This window comes from Myripristis murdjan, chromosome 1 (assembly GCF_902150065.1).
Source record: "Myripristis murdjan chromosome 1, fMyrMur1.1, whole genome shotgun sequence".
Taxonomy (NCBI): domain Eukaryota; kingdom Metazoa; phylum Chordata; class Actinopteri; order Holocentriformes; family Holocentridae; genus Myripristis; species Myripristis murdjan.
The window spans coordinates 15813917-15841105 of record NC_043980.1 but is presented as its reverse complement, the minus strand read 5'-3'; the positions used below and the strand labels follow the sequence as shown (position 1 = coordinate 15841105).

The following is a 27189-nucleotide window of genomic DNA, read 5'->3' as shown; positions in this document are numbered from 1 at the left end:
TGAATTTTGTTTTGCTGGTGAGTTTTTCGGCAGTGTACAGGTGTCTGAATTTAGCTTTCCGGGGGCTTGACAGTATAGATTATTTTTCTTTTTTCTAAAGGTTGAACCAAAATGCCTTTTGTGTCACAACCTTAAGGAATAGGAACCCCTCCCCCCACTCAATACAAATAGAAGAATACAAATAGAGAGAGGAATAATGCTGTTTCCTAAATGGTCTGTTATTTTGTTCATTACCATTCATTTATAATAGTTTTGAATGTACTTTATAGTGTAAAAGCACCAGTTTTATCTCATGATATAGGATTTTTTTTTTGATGTTGTGTAGAATTTTTTTTCCTTCAGCCCTCCCACATTTTTATAAACAAATGATTACACATAAAACATTAAAAAAGAGACAAAGGAAATAAAAACAAATAACCCCCAACTTACAAAGACTAGGATTTTTCATGGCCCTCTAGTTTAGAGTCCCGGAGCTTATGGACTTGAAACAAATAGATTTTTTTTTCTCTTTTCTCTTAGCTTTCTTAAAAATCTCTAACAGACAAACACAATGATCTACCCAATGCATTGCACGTGGCTCAATCGACACATATTTTTCAATAATAATACTTTCCATCAAAAAACAAACACTTTTTTTTTTCTTCAAATCTACTGTCGATTTTTGACATGATCATCTTGGTATCAGAATGCTGCGCTGTAGATTGCGTTGGCGTGTGTCGTTGAATCGTACTGGTAACAGTGAAGTCATGTTACTGAAATGGGGTGGGGTGGGGACAGGTGAGAGTTCAGAAAATAACTAGACTGCCAACCAGCTCATTTAGTAAAAGTTAAAAAGGAGCATATATCATAAATATATATGTATAAGATCTCTCTCTCTCTCTGTCTTTACAAAAAAAGGTTTGCAGTCCTCTATAAAGATCTGTCCTAGGCCAATGGTTTCCACATGCACTGATGCTACCATTCCCTGTAGCTTTAGCTTATATGTGGGAACAGAACCTGAAGTCAAGTTTATTACTAATTGCATGAAGGGAATACAGAGGCACTTTCATAGATTGTTATAGTCTTGATATATGGTTTTAGTACATAGAGCTAATGTTACTAGAGAGGCTGAGCACAGGGTCTCAGCCCTGTTTACTATCCCTGCAAAATAGAACCAACAGCTAGGCAGTCCAGTTATTTTGTGAGGTCGGCTTTTTTTTTTTGTTTTTTGTTTTTTGGAAAGATTGTGTCATGATGAAAATAATACCAATAACAATTTTAATGAGAACACTTACATAGAAAAAATATCTCAAATTAAAATGACAAATCTCAAGTGAATGAAAAACCATTAACAAAGGCATTTTGGAGAACCAAATATAAAGGCTTCCCTTTATTACTTTATATCAGGGTGTTGGTGGTGTTAGTGTGCATTTTTATGTGGTGCTGTGGTGCAAGTGTGTGTCTATGTATGTGTATGTGTGTGTGTGTTCCTCTGGGTTTTTCTGTGACTGGACTACGGATACAGGGTGAAGCAATGCAAGGGATGTACGTGATGAACTGTCGTTACTGTGCTGTCGTTTGTGAGAGATTTGAGAGATTGCTGTTCGGTTAGATGAAATCTGAGCATGACTACTTAATGTATTACTGCAAACTAAGGAAAGCGTTATGACATGCAAGAGAAGGTTAAAACATGAAGGAATCCAAGTGAGACAAAACCAAAACCAATCTGGCAAACAAAAAGAAAAAAAGAAAAAAAAAAAGCAAGAAAACACCTACAAACAAAATGAAACCTAATAATATGATGCTGGTGCTGTGTGTGCATTACTGTAAATTAAATGTAATTCAATTACTGTAATAAATTCCATGCCTATGAATAATAAGAAGATGATATTATGAGTGATTGTGTGACAGACTGTTCTGGAGAGGATGGTGTGTATGCATGTGTGTGTAAATGTGTTAATGTGCATGTGTGTGTGTGTGTGTGTGTTTGTATGCTCATGCATGTGCTGCATGTTTCAGGGCCTAGACTTGAATGTTAGCACAGCCGCACCCATGTAAATGCCAGCCAGCCCTGACTCACTTCTCTAGTCGCTCTTGTCTGACCATCGATGTGCAATACTGTTCATCCCTTATTAAATTCAAATAGTGCATAGGTGAGGGGACGAAAGAGCACATAGTAGTGTTAGTGTTATGACTGTCCGTCGCGCGTTCACTCGCTCACTCTCGGCTCATGGCTATCACTTCTCTCACAGCAGGACGCCCTGACAGGTAAACAAAGACCAGCCACTTTAGTGCATATGTCACACCATCGGATGGTGTCTCCATGATTGGCCAATCTGAAATGAAGCGGTTCGGGGCTGAGCGAATCAAGCGGTAGAGTGTGGTGACAGATGGGAATGAGGCTGTGGGTGTGGCCTGGCCCCTGGCTAGCACTGTGCTACAGGTGAAGGGGTGAGGGGGAGGTGAAGGAGTGGGGTGGAGGTGGCATGCACCTGCAGGACAAGTGCTTGGAGAAAATACACAGACATGAGGGTGTGCAATTTGGGTGGAAATCTTTTCAACTTAACACATCCGACTCTACCATTACCATTTCGTGTTCTTTTTTATGTACTTGGATCTCCCAGCCAATGCATGGAGTTTCATTGTGGCGAAAATTAAAAAAAAAAATAATAATAATAATAAAAAAAGAACCAACAAATGTAGAATTGGTCATTTGTCAGGTTGCCATGTTGTGTTTTGCTTTCTGACATTGTACGGTGTGTGTGAGACAGTTCCTCATCTTCCTCTTCCTCCTCTTCCTCCTTGCATTCTGAGCCTGTCCACTCAATCTCATTGAAGCCTCCTGCGTAAAAGGGGGGGCGGGGAGGGGGTCGAACGTTCCTGTTCAAATTGTGTTGAAGTGGGAGTCCTCTTCAGGTGGGATGGGTTCGGGGGAGGGTTCTGTAGTAGTAGTTTGAATAGTGTCGGCGAGAGAGAAAGACCTTTTAGTGTCAGCAGTCTGTTCTTAATCAGCGATGATGTATATGTTTGTTTGTTTTTTCTGTTTCCAATTTTCATGACACAATTTTAGCTGTTGATTCAGAGAGGCCTTGTCAGAGGAACCAGGACTGGGGAAAGAGAAAAAAAAGACAGAGAAAGAGAAGAAAAAATTAGTCGTGTCTTTAAACAATATCAGTAGATTTGGATTCAGATCAATTCAGTCAAATTGAATTGCACTAAGGCTGAATGAGGTGGTCAGAAAAATATAAAAATTCATATTGTGACAGATATTGCAACTACAATTATAATATTTGTATCATAATTTTCATTTTCACTTAACAAAACAATCACCAATAACCAATTTGATTTTTACGGGGTCAAACATATTTCAAACATATTTCCTTTGTAGCATCTCTGTAGCACCACAATGTGTCATTTACAATCTTATTTTTTCACACATTTTACTTTTATATAAAAACTGCAGCTCCTGCTATTTGGATATTGCAGTTAATCACATTGCAAATTTGATAATATTGCAACTGATTGTTCAGCCATAATTAGAACATGTATAAATGCAAAACCATGAAGTTAGACACTGAAAAAAGGCTAAAAGGCTTTCAATGAATTTTTTTCAATGACAGAAAATTAACACTTGGAAGAATGAGGGAGATATAGGTGGTAGAGGATACCGGGGATGACCATGAACACAGAACAGCAGTTAACACAGCGAATCCTGAGGCATCACATTTGCTCTCACTACAGATTCATCCACTAGGTGGCCATCTATGTCTTTTCTTCCCTCTGAATTCCAGTACTTGCTGAGCTCAGCTGTCCTACACAGCACCGACAAAGTTATTACCTCAACTTTACCACTCGCTGTTTTAAGAGGGCTGACTCAAGCTTTTTACTCATTAAAAACACACTTGTGTGATTTTAAAGCTGCAAATAACAGTAGGACAGCAGTTTCCGTAGCGGCCTGAGTGGCTCTCCAATAAGCAAAACATGAGACTATAACTGCTCTGTCATGCGCTACCAGTTTACATGTAAGGCGATCCTCCTAATATGTCTCTAGTCTGTGGGCAGAGTGGTCTCAGGCTTCACTGTAAAGCCATTGAGGCTGGCTACTTCTGGGATCCAGTTTCTCAGTTTGATAAGAGGGCAGAGTGGAGGGTTTGGCACAAGCTGAGTTGTTCTGGCTCTCGCTGACATTCCACAGGCTCTCGGCCCAGGGAAGTGCAGCGAATTGCCCATCTTAACAGCAAACTCTCTGTTGTCCCTCCATTCTAGCAAGCCCCAAAGAAAGTTTTAGCACCCACCCCCCCATCTGCCCCATCGTCCCTTCTATCCTCCACTACCTCTACCTCCCTCATTCCTACCCATGATTCTTTGGTGTTTGCAAATAACTCCTCCTCCTGGCTCCGACTTCCCCTAACCCCCTTCTCTTTCCCTCTCCCCTTCTCTCTCTCTCTCTCTCTCTCTCTCTGTGTCTCTCACTCTCTTTCCCCGGCTCTCCCAATGTAATCCTTGGCAGTGGAAAGTGACCCCCCTCTCCCTTACCCCCCTTCAAGTCCAAGTTCAACTGCCTATGACATCATGTCTGGTTGCTGCGGGCAACCAGACAGCCGGGACGTGACTGTGGAGTGCAGCGAGCTTCAACTAACTCCCTCTCTCTTTTTCCCTCTCTTTCTCTCACTCCCTCTTACTTTTTCACACACGCTTCCTATCTCCCTCTCTCTTCCTGCATGGCCTAGGTCTAACCACCAGAGAGCTCCTCAGACCAGCTTTTCTCTCCGTCTCGTCCTGCCAGTGCTGGGGAGAGTCTCCCTCTCTCTCCCTGTGTCTTGGCTAGCTGGCTAGCAGGCGGTGAGGCAGGCTGGCAGGGCCACAGTCTGAACCTCTCCATATGCCAGAGAACAGCAGGATAGGCAGAGACCTCTGTTGCTCACTCAGGCTGAGGCTGTTACTGACCTACTAGGCTCAGCTAGCTGGGAGCAGTTGATACTAACGCCCAGGTTCTCGCTGTGCGTGCTGCAAATTCAGCACAAGTTTTCAAAGTGGATATTTTTCAATAATGTTCGATAATCAGTAGCAGGACATAATAAGCGTTTTGAGCAGATGTAAGCTGTTGTAAAAGCCCTTTTTTTTTAGGGGAGAAAATGAGGGGCGAGAGCCTTGGCACTGAGCTGAAGTGTGTGCGTGCATATGCACTCACACACATTTGGATGGTGTTTGGATGTCCCCTCAGTGCCAGGGCTACATCTGTGGGAGAGTGGTGCAGGTGGGGGGCTGGAATACTAGAGGGAGCAGCAGGAGGAGAGAGAGAGAGGGAGGGAGAGAGAGAGAGAGAGAGAGAGAGAGCAAGCGAGGGAGAGAGAGAGAGAGAGAAAGAGAAAGCCTGCTGATGGATTGGGGGAGTGGAGCAGCCGAGCAGAGCAGTGCAGAGGAGGAATGCAGATTGCTTCCATGTGTGGGGAGGACAGGAGAGCTGAGTTGGCTGCAGGCAGGTGCGGTTAGCCCCTAATGAGAAAAGTTGTGTTGGTGATGGAGGAGGCCCAAGACACTGCAGCCCAGTGGCAGAGCACAGCCAAAGCTGAAACCACAATGTAGTGTACTACTGGCCTCACACACTGCACTAATACACACTGTGGGGCCTAGCAGAGATAAATCAATACTGCTGGAGCTGAAACTAGCTGGCACTGCTTACATCCACTGTGGGGAACTACTGCGGTACAGACACTGTAAACCAATACTGAAAGTAAAGTCCTTGATACTTGGGCAACATTTGAGTCACTGCAGATGGGCAAACAGTCATGACCAACAATATCTGTATACAACACATTATGCTGTTCACCAGAAAGCACTTTAGTGACACTGATATGTGAGAAGTGTCAATACAAACAAGCACAAAATTTTCACTATTGATATAAGGGCACAGTAAAAGATATTTATAAATTGTGTTGAACTGATATATAGGTCCTGATTTTCCTAAACAATGTAAGTGGCAGTAATGGACAACCAAGGATGTCATGTCAACTTTAATTTTAGCATGATATCTGTATGCCTTTCCAACACAATGGCAGTTTAACAAAATGTTTCCTGGGTAACTTTAGATTTCAGCTCAGTTGCCAATTCAGATCCAATCCATTCTATAAATACTGCCTCTGAATCAGAGCCTCTGTTCTAAATAACATGCTAAAAAAAAACAACCCCCTTTGTCCTTTAAAAACGACAATACTCACAGAAAGAGTGCATGAAAAGTGAGTATCATCACCTCAGCACAGTTCTATGCTGTGACACTCTTAGAGGGGAATGAGAGGAAGAAAAGGAGACAAAAAGAGAGGAGGAGGAGAAGGAAAGGGGAGGAGAAATGTGTGGATGAAGATGAAAGGAGATAGGTGGTGGGGTACCTGAGTCTGCTGGGGGATATTCAGAAAGTTGTCCCGTGCTCCGATGCCGACAAACCGGTTGGGAGCTGTGGAGCCTGGCGTGGAGTATGCTATAGACAAAAATACAAGTGTGTATATGCACATACATACACAGATACACACAAAGCAAAGCTCACAATAAGGCTTGATTCACTGATTACAAAACACTGACCTATGAAGGCCCAGATTTACCAAATCTGTCGTTGGGAACTAAAACGTTTTCTGTGTTCAAAGTCAGTATTAAGACTTGTGACAGTTGCAACACAATCTTCTTGACGAATCTGGGATTATGCACAGGCTAAAAAACTTTTTGCACACATTAAAGGCTTTAGTAAATCGGAGCCTAAGTGTTTAGGAAGGCTATGACTACATAACACTGATGAACAGGCAGTAAGAATCAGGGATAGAGACACTGCATTAATTCTACGAGTGATTTGCTCACGTTGTGGGCAGGTTAACTAATTTCCCTCAGTTGTCTGTGTAAATCCGTAGTTTATAAGGATGTACAGTTTGTAATAATTAGAGCTAACATGGGAGATGCCATTTCCCTCAAATCTGGCTCTGCTGTTAGTCCCAGATGCCCCTCAGCAGCCCCTGGCCTCGGCAAGTAGCCACTGTAATCATAGAAAACCACTGGAGATTCACTGTAGACATAATAATAGGGCGACCAATGGGGGAACTGTATCCATCACCAGTGGTAACCAATGCTCCATTTAGATGTACAAGGTTATGAGGAGCATCTTGCCTATAACATGACACCAATCAGTGATGCCACAGGATCAAATTTAGGGCAGTTGTGCTCACTGGACTCCAATATGGTGGCTGAGTGGAGCTGTTGCTTGCTGTGCATGACTGAGTGAGGTTGAGGGGATGGGGGTGTGGGGGTGACAGTGATAGGATTTGAAACTGATAGAGCATGAGTGAGAGTGTACCATTGCATATATGTATGTTTTTTTTTATGGCTGTAATTACATTTGTCTTCAGAATCAGTGACAAAATTAGAGAGGGGGAAAGAAAAAAATACAGTGAAGACATTGACTGGAGTGAGAGAAGAGACGGGAGGGAAGTAGATTTATTTATATAGATGTTCATATAAATAAATGAGTAAATAATAAAGTGACAGCTGTTAAACTGAGAGAGTTGGAAGGGGGGAGGGGAGGAAAGGTTGATAGGACAGGACGAGGAGAAAAAAGTCAAAATAAAAGGAGGAGAAGGTGCCCAGGTTGCTCCGTCCCGTGCCCCCTCTCGGTGTGCCTCTCCCATGGCCCGACTCTTGCAATGCACCTGCCTGGGTGGAACCAACCAAAGCCTCACCGCTCCCCAATGACACTCCTCTCTCCCGCTCCCCCAGTACAGCACTAATTAGACAGACTTGATTAGTTTTTATCGTTCATGTTTGGAGAGATTGGGTTGTTGTTGTTGTTGTTATATTTGTGATTTCCGTGTTTTTTGTTGTTCTCAATTTTTAATTGTTGTGAGATTTGTGTGAAAGTGGCGAGGGGATTGGGTGGGTAAAGTGGGGCATGATGTTTTTTTTGGAGTCCACGCCAACTGCCCTAATTTTGTTCCCTTAAAAAGAAAAAAGAGAGGAATGAAAGAGAAAAAGAAACAAAGAAAGGAGGATATGAGAATATATCAAATAAAGAAAAGAAGAAAGCAAAAACAGAAATGAGAGAAGGGGGTAGATTGTGTTGCCGCTGTCACAGACAGACATGCAGAGTCTGAGCTGATCAAAGGCTCGCGGCTACAGAGGCAACGTGCACAGGGCCCTGCTCTGCTCTGCTCCCCCCAAACTACAAAACACATCAAAAAGAAGGGAGAGAGACTACACTGCCTCCTGTGGTGCTAGCAGGAAACCCAACACCAGAGAGAGAAAGAGAGAGAATAAAAAGAGATTGAGGAAAAGAGAGAGGGTGGGGGGGTAGAGGCTGAGGAGTTATGCAGAGAAATAAAGAGAGAAAGGGAGAGTGAACTTCTGAGCGAGCGAGAGAGAGAAAGAAACAGAGAAGAGTTTGAAAGAGGATCTCTGGTCTGGCAAAGGCGTGGTGTTCTGCCTCGACAGAAATGGATCACACTAGTCCAGTACAGTCCATGACAGTACAGTACAGCGGAGTACAGTACAGTATGGTACGGTACAGTGGAGTATAGTACAGTACACAGGGTGATTGTAGGAGTCAGACTCCTGGGGCTGCTGAGTGTTTGGGAGTGAGAGGACTGTAACATTACAGGGAGCAGAGGATCAGTTAATGGCCAAACTATGGGAAACTACAGCAGTGGCCATTATAGAAGTTCCCAACCTGTACTTATTCTGTAATAATACTACAGAATTACAAGATAAATCACCTGGATGTAAAAAGTGGGACTTCTATAATGACTACATCTGTACTAGCCTCGGGTACCCAATTTGGTTTTGCTTGACAAATTTGCTGCCCGCTAACAGCTAACCAGCCTACAGCAGTCTACTTCGGTTTGGGCTGGCCTCAGTCTGTGGGGAGGTTGGGGCAGTATGGGGGGGGTTTGTGGAGGGGAGTGGGAGTGGGGGGTGACTTACACGGAGATGCGGGTGAGCTGAGTCCGCCGTCAGTGGGCGTGCTGATGGGTTTAGAGTCGGGCATGGGGAGGGGCACAGGGCGTGCCACCGGGGGTGGCGGGGGCAGCAGGAAGGAGCCCGGCATTTTGCTCTGGCCACCTCCATTAGGCTGCAGACGGACCACACAGACAGGGTGAGCAGGACGCACCCCGAGGTCATACAGTGCACAGGGGGCCAGAAACACACTCACACAGTCACAGAAAAGAGTGGGACACACGCATACTCACATACGCCAACAACACACACAAGCAAGCTTGTAAGTATACGCACACACTCACACACACACTCACACACAAGCACTAAGGAGCTCACCAAACTAAGATTTTTGAAAAACAGACACACACACACACGCACAAACACACGGACAAATACATGGACAAACACACACACACACACACACCACAAATCTCTCATGCAGTCTGGCCAAATATAGTAGGACAAATAAGAAGCAGAAATAAAAAAAAAGTGATGGACATTGTCAACACACAAAGGGAAAAGAGGAATGGAATCGTCTGCTGGGGAAGTTATCATAGTGCAATGTACAGAACTTAAAAAAGGGAAAATCTGAAATCTGAAAAGTGAGAAAGGTATCTGTGTGTGTGTGTGTGTGTGTGTGCGTGCATGTGTGCGCGAGTATGTCCATGTGAGTGTGCTTTTCCTGAATTATACTGTCTTTAATGTGGAAAATTATGGAAACTAAGGATGTTCGGACATGAAAAACAAAGTAATAACATTAAGCAGTAGCCGTTTTCAAAGTGGCTGTCACAGAATAGAATAGTGAGGCAGTAGAGGTGTTTTTGCACATGGTAGTCTACTATATGTGCCTAAAAAGATGTACATTACAAGAAAATATACAATATGACCAGTGTTGTAGGCTTGTTATGCACACATCTAAAGAAATGTAGTTCAGTGGAGCTTGCAGGCATGTTTTTCTCTCTACAAACTGAAATGTGAGGTGATATCAGTCATTCTGTACCTAGATATACACTTTACTCTTAATCCCGTACACTTAATCTCTTTCACTAAATTCCACTCCAAATCAATCTGTGAGTTCATATCAACTAGGGCTGAATGATGTAGCTAGATACAGCAATTGAGATATTATTCATGATTTTAGTGCAAATGCTAATTCTGGCAGCATAATTTTATTTACACTGAAAAACCTATTAAAACGGTGATGTGATTTTTGCCGGGGTCTGTCTCAAATAAACATTTTACGTCTTGAGAAAATGATTTGTAGGCTAGGGCATCTTGGTAGCATTATGCATTTATAATGGCATTTCATTTTCACACATTTTAATTTTATCAAAAAAAAAAAAAAAAAAAAAAAAAAAAATGCAGCTCTCACGATTTGGATATTGCACTTGGCCATATTGTGATTTAGATAATATTTTGATGAATTGTTTAGTCCTAGTATCAACATCACATTTTTTTTGAGTATCATTTTGTATCACCACCCTGCATTCACGTCATTAACCTCACCCTCCCGTGCTGAACCCGTCGATCACTCACCTGTGCGCTGGGCTGTCCCGCGCCATCGGTGCAGACAAACTGCACGAACTCCTTGAGCGGGTCCTGGTGGTGATGGTAGCGTATGGTGGGGTGGGTGAAGTAGGGGCTGGACTGCTGGATGATAGAGGAGGAGGGGAAGTGCAGGGCCGAGGCTGAGGCACGGGGACTCCCTGAGGTGGGAGCGAGGTGAGGATCGAAGTGAAGACAAGGGGTAGGAACGGAAAGGAGGAAGAGGAAGAGGAAGGTGAGGAGGAGAAGATGGAAGAGAGACAGAGAGATACAATACAATCCAATGAGGCTCACGTCATCCAGCTCCATTTCTATTCAGACAGTGTGCATTTAGGTTAAGCATATGCATAAATACTATACACACTATACAATACAGTACATTAGCATGCAGACATACAACAGCACATAAGACATGCATGTTTTTTAATTGTGCTCCTACACAGCTGGCCACAAAGACCATAAAACATTGTCCTAAAATGGAGAATAGCTGTGACACTTCTCCTGGGGTTGACTGACTGAAGCAACTCCTGCTTACAGATGACTGGCATTATCCCTGGCTGTTGGGCAACATCTGGTCCCATTCATTTAATAAATCAGCCTTCTGGATTTTTCTGTACCTCTGGTAAGCCTGGCACTGATACACATGCACACACTTACACACACATACACATTAGACACACATGAACAAAAACAATCACTGCAAACAGTTCCCCTCGTCCTTCCGCTCATCTTCTCTGTCGTACACATACAGTACACACACACACACACACACGCCTGCATACACATAGACGCAAACCACCAGGGCATGACAGAGCCACACACACACACATACACACACACACACTGGGTTTTTCCACTTTTGTTTTATTGCTTGTCGGTGATGTGTAATCAATCAGCAGCATATCATTGCTGTGCGGTTCGGCCCAGTAGTTTGAAGCATGAGAGAGAATCTCCCCTGCGCTCCCAACCAACCACAGAACGCCTCCCAGAGACATTAGTCAGCCAGCCAGCCAGCCACACACAGACACAGACACAGACAGACACACATGCACGCACGCACACACACACACACACACACATAAACACACACACTGTCTGTCTTGTCTGCTGAGATTCTATGGCTTTGGCAATTTGGCACACCAGACTAAAGAGGCAAGCTGCTAGGTGAGGGGAGTTTGGCGAACAAGCATCTGTGATTATGTCTGTCACCTACAATCTCTCGTGTGTGCTGTGCACGCAGAGAATGAAGGTGTCTGCCTGCTCACCGGTGTATGCACCAGTCTGACTGTTTGTGTTTCTGTGTCTGTGCGATGGTGTCGCTGTCTTTTTGTGTCTGGGTGGCGTGTGTCTTCGTCTGTCTGCGTGTGTCTGTGGGCTGTGAGCAGCGAGTTTGTGTGTGTGCATGTACAAATTATGGTCTCTATGTGTCTGTATGTTGCTGTGTATATCTTTTTTTGTGTCTGTGACTGAGTGTGTGGATTAGTGTGCTGCGTATATGTGTCTATGTACTGTATGTATACTGGTGTGTGTAAGTGCAGCCACAATGGTGGACTCTCCAGACTAGTATAATCAGACAACAGTCAATCTGGCAGCTCCCCATGTCAGTCCAGAGCCAACAACAGGAAATAAACCATCCAAACCTTACCAAACACACACACACACACACACACACACACACACACACACACACACACATTCACACACACACACACACACACACACACACACACACACACACACACACACACACACACACACACACACACACACACACCAATATAAGAAGACCTAGCTGCTCCAGCCCATCCAAGGCAAGCCACAGTTGCTAACTGCCTCTTTCCCCTTTCTGTTTACCCCCGCCTCTCTTTTCATCCCTCCCTCTCTCCCGCCGATCGTCCTCCGGTCTCTTTATAGAACCAAGGCCTCTGAGGGACATTCCATTTGGACAGCCGCCATTTTAGCACAGAGAGCCCTCTACAAGAGTGTAAATTTACACATGCATGTGTGTATCCGCATCCGTATATCCACACTAGCGCTCATGAACACTTTCACATCTGCACGCACACACATGCGCGTGCATACGCACACTATCCCTAAACACTGTCTCATTACAGCCTCTTGATTACACAAACCCTCTTAGCCAACAGTGCACAAACACATTGCTGGGAGAGTGTGAGAAGTTAGTTGGCGAACAAAGAAACCTGAGCTAGTCCCCCACACCTCCTCAACTCAACACACGCACAACACAGGGAAGCAAAATTTAGAAATCAATTCAAATGCAAAATTCAATCTGGTGTTTTGGATCCTCGTGAGGCTATACAACTGCTATGTGGAGATAAACAACACGGCTTAATGGTGTAAGATCCGGCAGAGGCTATATTTGCTCTGTTTGGATGTAGAATTTAATACATTTCAACATGGAGGGCATTGAGTCCAAATGACCTTTACATGGTAGGGCTTGTTTGGCTGCGGACCAAGTCGTCCCTTTGAGAGAGAAACGGGAAGAGGGAGAGGGAGAGAGAGAGAGAGAGAGAGAGAGAGAGAGAGAGAGAGAGCAAGAGAGAGAGAGAGAGAGAAAGGGACGTATTTATTCCTTTGAAAAGTGAGACCTGCCTATAGGGACTTGCTGGCAAACTTGAGATCCAGGAGACGTTGGGAATTCTCCTACTGGAGATGGAGAGACCCTGTCTGTTATTCTAGAGGACTGACAGGCTCTGAGGAGGACAACTCGCCCTCAGTGCCTCCACTGAAACAACAACACCTTGGACACACTCAAAACTAGGCTGGGGCATCCTGGTGGCTATCTGAATTTTAGCATGCATGGACTATGTCCAACACAAATGTTGTCTCTCTCTCTGCACCTTTTTCTAACTCTCCTTACAGTATAGCCTACTCTCAACAAAACAAAACAAAACAAATTCAGACAAGAACACCTGCTCAACCATGTTCTGGAAAAATAAATAAATAGATGAAATAAAAAAAAAGATGTCTTTCTACACCACAAAAGAACCCTGGAAGTGTGTGGCAGCTCTACTTGGCAAGTTAACCCACCCTGGATAGGCAATGGTGACATAGCAAAACAACTATATGGGAATCTGTTTAAAAGCTACGACTGAGTCTTGATAACAACAAAACCAAATGCCGTAGATGAGATTGTTTCCATTCAGTTAAACAAGCTAAGGTGCATGAAGCATTAAGATGCGAGGTGAATCAACCACATAGGCATGGATGCAGCAATGGTACCATGCAATGATGACATTATAACACACAGGCACAAAGGTGATGTTTGAAACAAAAACAAGATGGATGGAGAGAAGTTGAAAGAGAGAGAGAGAAAATTATGCCAAGCCATGATGGTAGCAGTCAAACTGAATAGGCGAAACTCTGCGGTCTTCTGGCCTCTCAGCAGTTGCAACTGTAAAAACTGTTAGGGATTTATTTTGCTTTTTCAGTAAATATTTTTATCATTTTCATCTTCAGGCCCACGACTGTAGAATTTCCTTCATTTGTTTCCATGGGAGTTTGGCGGAGGAAATAAGGCAATCTAGAGTTGAGTTTAACACTCCCTTTCCTTCTCTCTCTTTCTCAGATTATATCAGGGGGATTGGGGTTGTTGGGTTTATGGCAGGACTCTCACCTGGTCTGACTCCTGCCAGCACAGGCAGCGGGTGGTGTGTGAACGCCATGCGGGGGGACCTCGTCTGGGAAGACAGGGCGTTGAAATCAAACTTCCCCGGCTTCTTAAGAGAACCAGGCGAGGACAGTCCTGGCAAAAAAAAAATAATAATGGGATCAACAAAAAAAATGGGGGAAGAGGGAGGAAAAGAGAGAGGTGGGTTTAATGAACAAGTCGTTGCTTATTTAAGTGGCTGCCCTAAAAAAATATATCATTTTCATTTTTTTTTTTTATCAAAAGGGGATTTGAAAAATCCTGATTTTCTGATTTTGTTGCTTTATTTCCTTATTTGGTGACGGCAGTGCATTGCTTCCTGTGCTTCTGGCAAATGGCCATTCTCTTAAGTTGGCTGGGTCCTTTCAATGAGCCAATCAGAGGACTCTTTGTAAATGAAACTATCAGAGAGCATGCTGGGTAAAGACATTGGGAATCAGTGTGATGAAAGACCCAACAAATGTTGAAGAGGTTAGCATGGGGTTTTTGCTCTTCCTTAATAAATCATGTAGAAATGTATGATTCCCAACTCCCAGCTTTATGGTTGTAAAATAGGGGTTAAGCAATATTTAACAGCTCAGGTACATTTCTTCAAAAGGAAAAGAGGGGGAAAGAAACTACAGTAAAAGCCAATATGACACTACTCTTTGTCATGGAGCCAAGCTACTTCTATAGCTAGAATAACCACCACTGTGCCACAGTATGTTTTTCTCTGTCTCATCTCGTTCTCTCTCTCTTTCAGGTGCCAACTCTAGGCTTTCTCTGTGTATGAGCTTGGCCACCGTGCAGCCACAGCCAGTTAGCTGTGGTCTGGCTTTAGAGAAGCCCACAGGCTGGCTGCACGAGAAGAAGGCTTCATTCAGAAATAGCACACACTGTACAGTATGGACACGGCAGCTGCTGAGTGAGAAAGACAAGCAGACGGACAGGGAGAGGAGACAGAGGGAGAGAGAGAGAGGGAGAGACAGGGGCGAGAAAAAACGTGGGAGACATGAAAATATGCGAGAGAGCAAGGGAGTGAGAGAGCGAAGCAGAACCTGTGAAAAATGCAGCAGCGTCTTGTTTTTCTATGCATTGCTCTGACGACATGTATGAAATTGGAATGTCATAAGACGTTAAATATGGTTATTATCTCTCACTAACACACACTCACTCATATGCTCGCTATGTCTCAATGCACTCGGGAGCGCAAGCACACATTCAATCACAAACAACAACAAAAAAAAAACCCTTAAAAGACTTTCACATTAAACCAACGAAAACAACAGACACACTTTCTTTCTCATTAAGTTTGTGCTAATCTCCCGACCCTTTACAAGTGAGCAATGTGAAAATGTTCTCTTCTTTAACTTTTTTTAGACCCCTGTTTTGTGGTCTATTTCCGTGGCCCCTCCGCATCAAACAAGGCATTAAATACGATTCCTCCTCAGTTCTCCAGCTGGAGACGTGTGAAAGTCTATGGGAGTGTGGAGGCGTGTAAAACCTTCCCTCCCTGTGTGAAAGAGTTAAGTCTCAAGCAGGTGGGAGTGAATATGTGTGAACCATTTATGTCTTTAGCAGACATATATTTCTTTTTTTTCCCCCTGCCGTAGCAGGAGTATGGGGGCGTATTGTACTGTCAGACAGATTCCAAGCATGAAGACAACCCCGATCCCACTTCTGACACCAATGGTTAGCAGTGATTGCTATGACACTGTCACACTGGTGGGAGCAAACTGGAAATATGAGCGGGGCACAGAGGCTTGAACAAAGAGTGACACTGGATAGGTACAGCAAAAGCTAGGGAAGACTTGAGGTTTGAGCGTAATTATAGAAGCCAATGGTAAAAACAAAATGTTGACCAGGAGCTCTGCTATTGACGGGGGCGCAGTCTTAGTCGCGCCCTTCTTGGAAGTACAGAAATGAAAGCATAACAAGGAAAACACAAGAAACAGAGGACGAAGATTGACAACTGTATATATAGGAAGCTGTAGCGGTGTCACCGTCACCAAGGCAATGTGAGAGACAGCACTTCAGAGACCGTGCAATGGTCTAGTCTGGCTAGTGTCTGTGTCTGCGTGTGTGCCACAACTGCACTGTTTCCTCTCCTGGCAAGCTTAGTATTTCACTGGCAACCAATCAAGCGCTCCCATGATGACCCTTCTGTCTCTTTGCACTAACAGGCCTGCCACCAGATGCGCCTCTGAAGCACACACAGGCACACACACACACACACACACACACAGTAGGAAAAGATGGTAGATAGTGGCTCAAACAAGTGAAGAGAAGTCAGGGAATTCTCACATCTCCAGCGACTTAAACCACATGTGTTAAGTACAGCCGGCCCTCCAATGGCCCATAACTTTAAGTCAAGGCACCAAGCAAAGACCTCCAGCACAAGTCTCTGGTGTCCTCGACATTTCACAATCAGTTGGAACTAATACGAAACCGCGGTTGTTTCGTTTGCCTCCCGCTAACCTCACCCACCCCTCCTGCTAGCCCCTGTGGAGCAGATGTCTCCAGCAGCCTCACGGATCCCAAGGCTACACACACACAGAAACACCATCTGGGACCATGTTTCAGCTGTGTGTGTGTGTGTGTGTGTGTGTGTGTGTGTGTGTGTGTGTGTATTGTGTGATATGTGTGCACAACTGTATCAAGTGTATATCTGTATGTGTCTTCATACATCTGTGGATATCTGCATGTGTGTGCATGTGTGTGTGCGTGTTTCTCTGCATGTGTATTCAATTGGCTATGGAGGGAGTTGAGGACGGGGTGTGTGTGTGTGGGGGGGGGGTGTTGGTTGATGATGGAGCAGACAGACGGTGAGGCACACCTGTGTGTGCGTGAGTGTCTTTTCTGTATTTTCACGCAGCCCCTCGGTTTGTTTGTGTGTGTGTGTGTTCGCTTGTTTACGTACCCCCCACCTGGACGGGAATTCCCAGATGAGCTCTGCCTGTGGCAGGTGGGATCCTCTGGAAAAGCGGATACATGCCATACCAAAAATGACACACTCTCTGCTCTCCCTTTCCTTACTCTTCACTACTGCCATTAATCTTTCTCTACCCATTTCCTTTCTCTGTGTTGATCCCCTCCGTGTTATAGCCACTGTTGAAAACCATTTCCACGAAAAAACCCAATTGGCTGATAATTACAAAAGCTTTTGGCTTGCTAATTTTTCGCTTGGTTTTTGTAAATTAATTGGGTAGAGGGTCCAGATTTGCATGCTATTTTACACCTCTATTTGCCAAACTCATTAGGAGGTGTATGAGGCTGTGTGCTGTGCTTTCGAGTGTGTGCATGTGTGTGTGTGTGTGGCTATAGAGAGAGGAAGAGAGAGAGACAGAGAGAGAGAGGCAGGAGGAAGATGTGAGGTGAGGCTCTGGTGCGCTAAGGCGTGCAGCAGCCTCTGTTGTGGCTCTGATGAGCAGCCTCTTAATTACATTTACAGCTAAGTGGAGCAGGAGCAGGAGAGCAGCGGCTGGGGCTACAGCGAAAGCAGACAAGGACAAAAACCAACCACAGGGTCCAGTCCTTGGCTCCTCTAGTTCTCAACCTGATACCTTCTCTCCCTCCCTCATTAACTATCTCCACTTGAGTCTGCCGAACTTTCTTTTTCTCTCCTCTCTCTACTTCTCTCACCTCCCTCCATTTCTCATACACCTGCCTGCTTCCTTCTTTCCCTCTCCTCCTCCTCCTCCTCCTCCTCCTCCTCTCCTTTGACACCTTCTCCATCTCCCCAGGGTCCTTCCTGCCATATACATGTTTTCAATTAGACAGAAGGGAGGCAGGGACGGAGGGATGGAAGGAGAGCAGGGGAGCAGGAGCAAGGGTTTTACACCTCTGATCCACAGACGGTAAGCGTCTTAATGAGGGATTTGAGGCAGGGGAGGGATGGAGCGGCGGAGGGATGGAGGCGAGGCAGGCACCTGAACACCTGCAGGGGTGGGGAGCACGATAAGCATGTGTCTTTCAATGTGTGAATGTCTGCATGTGTGTGAGTGTGTGTGTGTGTGTGTGTGTGTGTTGGGGCAGGGGGGTATGTGAACGTGTGAGTGCCTGCATTTGTGTTTGTGTATATATATGCGAGTGTGTGAGTCACTGTGTGTGAATGTAGGGTTCTGTGTATGTGTTTGTGATGTGGCCATGTGAGTCACTGTGTGTGTGTGTGTGTGAGTGTGTGTGAGTGTGTTAAGCAGAATGAGAACAGCATGTGAATGTGCCTGATGGTGTTGTCAATGTTAGCCTTGTGACATCTGTCAGTAAAAGTGCCACTGGGAGGACTGACATGTCTTCAGAAAAGATAAAACCTTCAGTGAAATAATGTATTGCAGCTCCATGTTTGACACACAGCTTAAACCCTTGACAATCCTATTACTAAACCTCACCAGAAATGTAATGTCATGTAAGGAGACAGCAATGCAATCTTGATCAACAGCAATGACATCAATCTGACAATCACAGCTAAACATTACAAAATTTAATACAGATTATAATAAGAGCTCTGCTTTGGTGCACGCTACCCTCACCATAAACATTAATATAACACAAACAGATATATGTATATATATATATAAAGAGAGAGAGAGAGAGGAATGGCTAAGCTACACAAAAGGCTGGTAAATAGTATATATATATGAGTGTAATCAATGTTGTTCTAACCATGGTAAGGAAACTGCACGCCATCGTTTTCATGTTTTATCTTCCTCTCCTGCACACTCGCCAAATGGTGCTGCACTGAAAGTGGAGAAGGGTATTGTTAACAATGAGATAGGGACAGAGTGGGAGAGACAGAGAGAGACACAGGGGGAGAGAGAGAGAGAGAGAGAGAGAGAGAGAGAGAGAGAGAGAGAGAGAGAGAGAGAGACAGAGAGAGAAAAAATGAAGGAAAGGGAGAGAGTTAGAAGAGAGTGAGCATTTGTGTACGATGGAGGTAGTGGACGACTGACACAATAACAAGCATACTGTATGTTTGATAATGGCTTAAAGAGAAGGATAAGGAAACAAAATATTAAGTCTTGGGATTTGGGAGTAAGGACTTGTGTGAACAGGAGAGGCAGATGAGGTGAAATAATGAAAAGGGAGAAGAAAAAGAGGAAAATGTCAAGAGCTGAATCACCGCTTTGGTAACTGCCAAAACAATGGAAACACCAACACAAAGCCCCAATGCAGGCTGCAGTCGGTTGTCATCAAGTCCTCAATCCACCTTGGCGTTGATGTGATGTGCCTGGAACTATTTGGTGGATGGCATGTAGCGCCATTTATCCATGATAAATTGCATTATCTGGAGCTGTTCTGATGGCGCTGGAAAATTGTCTCTGTCATCATTTTATAATCAATTCTACCGGCTGACTGGGAAAGCCACCATATATAATTTTCATCATGTTGATGTGTTGAAATCATTTACCCAACAGTGCAAGAAGGGACCATTCCAATCAGTACAAACACACTTCACCACAAGATGAAGGTGATGACTCCGAAACACTGTTTTTACTGGCTGATCGCTTCATGCGGACCTCAACCTGCCAGGGAAAATTAAGACATACCATGACAGAACTGCTTTCCATAAACTATGAATCCCTCATTAATTTTCTAAGTTTCCTTTATTTTGGCAGGTTACCTGTATGCAACTGGGAGTCTTTGTCATCAAAAGAAGTGCTGGCCTGGGGGTCACATTAAACAGATAAATGTGTCCTTAAGGACCAGCTGCTGGGCTGGTCTTGTGATGAAATGGGTTAAGGGTTAAAGGTCAAAGGTATGGTGTAGAACAGAAGTGGGGAAAACATATAACTGTAGACGTCTGAGAAAAAATTAATATGGTTTACAGTGTGGTTAAATAAATTATATTTAATGTTAAAACCACTTCAGGAGGTCTTGCTTTGTCTTTCCAGATACTACCGCGACTTTGACCAGTGGACAGTGGTCAGTCTTGGCCATCTTTTCCAATATTAGATCACTCCTCATGTTGGCTATATTTGAAAAGAGACCAGTCTATTCAACTATCATTTCACTCAGGCCTGCTCTTGGTACCGTCACTAGCTGAGGTCTTAGGTGTCTCCCAAAGGTGTGCAGTGTGTGGTCAGGTCGAGGCACAGGGTTTTAAAGAGGGAGTTCGAAGGGGTGTGTGTGATGTTTGGGAGGGTGTAGCTATCACCGGGGAGAAGGTGAGAGTGACTGAAGTAGGGTGTAGAGAAGAGAGGGAAATCAGGAAGAGGCATCAGGCTGTAATTTGGTAAACAGGGATGAAGTGGGTTCAGAGAGGGGGTTGGTGGGTGATAGTTTTAGGGTGGGACAGAGGAGGGGGAGGGGGGTACCTGCATCCATGTCGTTGGGCCACCCACTGGACTGGGAGGAGCTGGCGGCAGGCGAGCGTCCGGGATAGAAAACGTCGTCTGTGGGGCTCTCCAGCTCGCTGTCGTCTAACGACTTCCTCTTGGTGGAGCTGACAGCATGACGAGGATGATTGGTGGGGGGAGGGAGGGCAGAGGAGGAGGGGGAGGAGTGGGAGTGGGGGAGGAGAGGGGGCACATTTTTTTTAAATTAAGTATGACAGGCAATATATCCATCTAGGATAAACTGCCTAGCAGAATTGAAAAATTGAGAATCGTAGATGAAATCTTATTTTATGTGGGCTATAAAAACTTTAAAAATGGCTTCCAGTTTTACGGTTGTGTTTACTGGAACCAGTACTACTGTAGCTTGTTATCGAATTGTAGAAGTCTTGGAGCAGAGCAGACATAAAGCATAAAAATGTCAAGACTAAGAGTGAGAAAAGAGGAAATGGAAAAGTTAGAAAGCAGACACAGGCAAACAATGAAAGACTGCTCTGTGTGAGGATTTGTGGATGAGTGTGTGTTCGTGAGTGTGTGCATGCGTGTGTGTGTGTGTGTGTGTGTGTGTCTTTAAAGTATGTCTGTATAGATGTGTGTAACTACCTCCGTGGAAGGTTTGCGTACAACTCCACCTCAGACCTAAATTGACAGCAGAGGACAGAGAAAAGAAGAAGAGAAGAGAAAAGAGGAGCAAGACGAAAAGAGAGGGACAGGGGAAAAGCAGAAAGAGCCATCATACATTCATAAAGAAGAGAGTGACTGACAGAGAGACGCACATGAAGAGGCTCAGGACAGATTCCAAGACTGGGAATGGACTGCAGCACTGAATGCCATTCATAGTAAGACATCTCAATGAAATGGCATACTTTACTTGCCAGTAAAGTTGTCTCATTGATAAGAGGTGATATACCATTGGCAGATATTGCTGTGATTTCACACCTCCCTCCCGTCAGCCCTTGCCATCACAGCAAATCACATGCCAATGTTGCACTGCTGTTGTTGCACTGTGACTTCGCCCACAAGAGGAAATATTTGGAAATTTCTGCAGTGTGAATGTTGGACAGATGCAGGCTGGGGGCTTCTGTAATTGTTATTTATGCACCCAGAGCAAGATGTAGGTACACTTAATGCACCTCCACACACACACACACACCCTGGACTATGCTTCTGCAGAGCCGTGGTTGGCCCACATACCTGGTGGAAGGAGGGGAGGCAAGGGAGCGTCGCCCCAGGGCCACCTGGTTGATGTTGTAGTAGCCAGGACTGCTGTCCAGGTCAGCTAATGAGAAGTTAGGACCTGACGCCGTGGCTACAGGAGCTGAGAGAGGGGAGAAACGAATGGTATTAGTAATTATGATTTAGGATACAAAAAGAGCAATGTTAAGAGCAATTATTCTGATATTACCATGACTGAAATAAAATGAAATATGGTTATGGTCAGAGTAAGCAATACTCGGGGTAAAATGTGTAATCTGATTTGAAGTTGCAAGCAGTTTGCAGTCATGTTGGTTGTAAAAAGAAGTGGCTTGAAACAGAATGTTTGCAAGAAAACACCCTGTAGCATGTAAACAGGAATATGAATGGAACAGTTCTATGAACAAGCCATGTAAACAGCTTACTCAGAATATTGTCTTCTTTAGAATGAAGACAATAGATTATTTAGTCCACATAAACACAGTTGCTGTGTTTCTGGGTTATATATACTTAAAATATAGACACTAAATTACACTGGGTACTTCAAAATAAAAATGTCACCAAATTTCAGAGTTTTTTTTTTTTTTTTTATTAACATAGAGTTGTTTATATATAGTTTTTTGTCCTGATGTGGTAAACTTCTCTCTAAGTCACAAGTCATACTGTGGGTATTGGTTTCCTGTATTTTCCCCCTCTAGACCTTTTTATATATCAGGGCAGATACTTACTCTGTGACACTCTGACCAGCTCTGCCACGTTCCACACCCCTGAAGTGACAAAGCAGTCCTGGAAACTCAGGTGCCCTGTGGAGAGAAAGGATTGTTGATCAGGATTTTCGTGCACACAGAAAAGCTGGAAACAATGGCAGCAAAATCTGAAAAAAAGGGGAAAAAAAAGGAAAAAAAAAACTGAAAATCACATCCCTTTGAGAGAGGGACCATCTGCAACTGTGTTTGTGGATCAACATCTGTGTGAGTGTGTTTGCTAATTGGATCCATAATTGGAATATGTTAAGAATGATAAGCATAATGGAATCAATTCTAGTATGCTGATTTGACGGTGTTTGGACATGGATATATTTTGTGCGTGATTGTGTGTGTGTGTGTGTGTGTGTGTGTGTGTGTATGTAACTACCATTGGGCGGTGGTTTGATGTCTGTGTCCCCCTGTTGGCTGGAGCTGTCTGATTGTCCAGATTCTGTGGAGAAACAAAGAGGAGACAAAGAGGAATGGTTAGGGGCTTGTGTGTGTGTGTGGAAACCAATACATGAAAAACACAGCGAAGTATACAATATCTCTTTTTGAAACGCAGGTATGCATCCATACTGCCAAGATTGTGATATTTGAGGTGTGAGCGGGAATTGTGGACTCGTATTGAGGTGGTGTATGGTGTCTGGTGCGTCTGTGTTTGCACGCACACATTTTTGTGTGAGCGTCTCATATCTAAGAATGTTCACTCCCTTCTCCCACTGTCCCTCCTGCCTTAAGGTGCAATGATTTACAGTGTGCTGCTATTCTGTCTTGTATCTAACCATGCAATCATATCCCTCGCCCTAATCCTATTTAATACCTTCTTGCTGGTAGGGATTTAGTCTTCGTAAACAGAGCACCTTACACACACACATGCACACACATAGCCTGCGCATACACACACAAACACACACTCTCTCTCTCTCACTTGGGCTCTCTCTTTCTACATCAAATTTTTATTTCATACTTTACAAGCTCTAATGCTTGCGTGAAGAACACACACACACACACACACACACACACCCACACACACGTGCTCGCCCTGTGAAACGGCTGACCGTGCCAGGCTGGCAGCGCTCAGGGATTTGAGGCAGTGTGTGTTAAAGGTGAGCTAAACCTGCTACCTTTGGGATCGACTGACAGGAGAGCCACACACACACATGCCCACACACCTGTTATGACCGGTCTATGAAAGCAGCGGGTTTCACTCACACCAGCAGACACACATATGCAAGTCTTGGCAACAATAGCCACAACTAGAACTAGGTAAAATAGACGCTGAAGAAGTAGCAGGTTGAAGAAGGAATGGCATGTTTGTGTGTGTGCGTGTGTGTTACGAATGTATGAGTCAGTTTATGGATCTGGGCAGCGCCATGTATTTCCTGAATCTTTGTGGCCGCGTGTCTGAACCGCCTCTATCTCCAGTGATGGTGTGGGGTGCGGGCTCATGTGGTAGGCCTTCCATTCAGGCCTTGCTAGGTTGTAGCTGGTGAGCTAGCAAGCTAAGGGAGGTGTTTATCTGCAGGCTGTAGGTGATAACAGAACACACAGACTCCTGCCAGCAGCGCCTGCCTTGCAGCCACACTAAGCCACAGATTACTGAGCAGAAACAATAACAGACCTGTCTCGCTGCCTACGAAGCACCGCTTATCCAAAGCGAGAGAAACGAGACAGGCTGGAGGAGCGAGAATGAAAGAAAGAAAGAGCACAGAAATGAAAGAGAGCTTCCTTTTCCCCTCTCTTCTCATGCTGAATCTCTCACTCTTTTCTGTCTCTCACTGGCTGGGTGTAATCCTGGCAGCCATCTTAGAGCTTGGCAGCCATCTTAGCATTGGCGGTAGCGCCACATTCCAGCTAGCTGACGACACTCACTCCAAACATGCGGGCCTGTGCCCCCGCCGCGCACGTGCCCAGACACATTCACACACACTCGTACATGGACAAACATTGAGGTACACACACTGAGAGTAAACATATATGATGGCCAATGAAAGCTGTGGCGAAAACAACCTGACTTCACTGGACTTTTTACCGTTGTGTAGTATTTCGCCGCTGGGTTCTATTATAAGAGCTCTATTTCTCACACCATACAAGACCCGGCAGCATTCACAGCCACCCCAGACGCTGCAGTATGCTTAAAATCTGATGTTGAAGTTATGACTCTACTACCATAGAGTATAAGATGAGTCCATGAGGCCAGGGTCTTGATAAAAGTTCACAGAATAAACCTGACAACTCAAACATAATGCACTGACCCTGGGAGGGCCTGCCACCTACTCTGCCAAACAGGACATCACTGTAAGTCAATTAGAAACATTTTGTTACTAGGGAGCAAGAAGCCCTGGGTCTGTTCCTGGTGCCTGCTGGATGGTACAGTATTTTACAGTAGATGAGGGACAAAAATGAAAAATTTAATTGTGATTGAAAACCTAAAAGTCTAAAAAAAAGAAAAACAAATATTGGCCTACTTATACCTGAATGGTGTGATATGTGAATGACAAATGTTGCACTGACTGACAATAAGGCACATTACTGAGGTTTGAGCTATCCTAACAACATGGCCTTCAATACAGAAACACAACTGCATTCAGAATCATCTATATTTGAAATGATGATCAGGGAACAGTTGTTTTTCAATGAGGGCGTATCACATTCTGCAGAAACCCTATATGCTTGGAGGCCCTGTTGCCTACTGTCGTCCTGTGACTTGCTGTCCTGTCATGACCCCAACATACCCTGCTGTTGTAGAGGTGAGTGAAAACTGAGGCTTATGATAGATAAGAGGCTGGCGCAGGCTGATATGTCTACCACAAGACAACACCACAGACAGCCCTCCTCACAATCACCCTCAGGTCTCTCCAGGCCATGTTACATGTGCTCTTACAGCAGACAAGGCTCAAAGTCCACTTTCAGATTACTTGTTTCCTGCAGATACCCTTGTTTTTTCTTATTTAAATTTTGTTTCATTTCAAGTGCCATGAACCCATGATAATGCTTTGTAAAAAATGTTCACTGCTGGTGATAAAACAAGTAAAATATTTTATTCAACTTTTGCAAAGCTGTTTTGAGGAAGAACTTTGAAACTGGAAAATTAGACTACAGGACAGTGATGAACCCCGGCTCAGATCTATTCTGCCAGCGGGTGTATGCTAAGCTATCCTAGCTAGTTTTACTCTAGCTTGCATAAAATGCATTTTGCTGTACAACACTGACTCTAGTTTTTTGAGCTCAGGCTCTGCTAGCATTAGCCAGCTAACATGGTGCTAACAATACAGCTCTACACCACACACCCTGAATCAGTGCCACTGTTGAGTTTCACAGTGAAGGGTAAGCTGGGTGGAGAGGTGAGGAGGGGTGGGGGTAAGACAGAGGGGGTCTGGTTGCTGGTTATCACCACTCTGCCAGCTGCAGGCTGCAACAGCAGCCGCAGCTCCCCCCCTTCTCAACCCTGTACTCCAACCCCCCCGGCCTCCCAGCCACACATACAGCCCCTTATCTCCCCACCGCAGCCCCCCAAAGCCCTCCCTGCAGCAGCCCAATCATGGTCCTGCAGCTCCCTTCCCCCTGTTCTCCTCCACCTCCACCACCAGCAACCCCACATCTAACCCCAAACCCTTCAGTCTCCCCTGCAGCACCTCCCCTGTAAACCTCATGAACTCTGCAAAGACCCAGACGCACATCAACACACACTGTACAGTGTGACCTGGTGATACAAGCTCGATAACATACATGCGGAAGTGCATGTGCGCCTGCAAACACGGCTACTGCAGAGGCATCAGGATGCCTGAATCCCAACTTAGTCTTCAAACCGGAATTCTCACAGAGGTCCTATAAAATCCCTGTGCAGCCACATGCTGTTGTGCATAGGTCCCTACACACATTAAAGCACAATAGACACAAGATCTGCTCTTGCCCAAAACACAGCCCCAACAGTCCCATACGCCCTTCACAGGCTCCCATGAAAATCCCATGACCCCACCACAAATAAACACAACCCCAGTCATCATCGCCCTGACATACAGTACTGTGGTTTCTCTCTCTGTGCCTCCCTCTGTCTTTCCCTGTCTACATCTTTCCATCTATCACTGTGTCGTTAAACTCTTATTCTCTCTCTCCCTCAGAGACAGTGCTCTGAATGTTACTCTTATAAGTAACTGGTTACATTATCTTGTGGCATTATAGCATTTATTGATAAAAGCTTAAAGAGTACTTTAGTGTTGCTAATAACAGAAATTCTCAATGCGTTGTACATGTTGATTATTCTTGGCACTATAGTTAATATACTGCATTGCCATCTATGGCCTATAATTAACTCTTAAGAGTAATAGCACTCGTCCCGTAAATTCCCCATGATGTTAAAAAAATACCATCTGCTCACAGCCACACCACTCTGAGGATGCCTGATCTCGCCCTGTGACGTTAAAGCCAATAAAAGAATCAGGACAAATGATAATGCGAAATAATGGCTTGCTTATTAGAAAAACTAGCTACATACTTAATCACTTAAATTGAAAAAACGCATTAGGGTACTAGTTAATCTGATCCCCCTGACCCTACTTGGAGATCCTCTCATGTATATCTGTGGCTTTTCTCTGTATCACATCTGTCTGCATGCATTTTCGTCATCTCATTTCTTGGTTTCTGTGAGGTTCTCATCTGGTCTCCTCTAAGCCCTCCATACCTACTTATGTGCCCAACTATCAATCCCTTCATCAGGGCTGGGCGGTTAATCAAATCTTATTTTCAATTACAATATTGGCTTTTGAAGACT

General features: G+C 44.5%; 1 protein-coding gene across 12 annotated transcripts in view; it reads right to left on the bottom strand.

Annotated features, from left to right (window-relative positions):
- Positions 1-88: 88 nt before the first annotated feature.
- Positions 89-27189, bottom strand: part of nfixa (nuclear factor I/Xa) — a 118085-nt gene continuing 90984 nt past the window's right edge. For 4 of the 12 annotated variants that reach the window (XM_030051232.1, XM_030051248.1, XM_030051268.1 and 1 more), the window contains 11 exons: positions 22804-22866; positions 22398-22472; positions 21670-21793; positions 21079-21114; positions 20458-20585; positions 18806-18880; positions 14132-14260; positions 10486-10655; positions 8935-9082; positions 6366-6454; positions 89-3086 (listed from right to left, as the gene is read on the bottom strand). In XM_030051232.1, coding sequence (XP_029907092.1) covers positions 3072-3086; positions 6366-6454; positions 8935-9082; positions 10486-10655; positions 14132-14260; positions 18806-18880; positions 20458-20585; positions 21079-21114; positions 21670-21793; positions 22398-22472; positions 22804-22866 — 1052 coding nt within the window. In that variant the 3' untranslated portion in view covers positions 89-3071. The remainder of the gene's footprint in view (positions 3087-6365; positions 6455-8934; positions 9083-10485; positions 10656-14131; positions 14261-18805; positions 18881-20457; positions 20586-21078; positions 21115-21669; positions 21794-22397; positions 22473-22803; positions 22867-27189) is intronic. The other 8 variants (XM_030051306.1, XM_030051317.1, XM_030051295.1 and 5 more) reach the window with 7 other exon arrangements.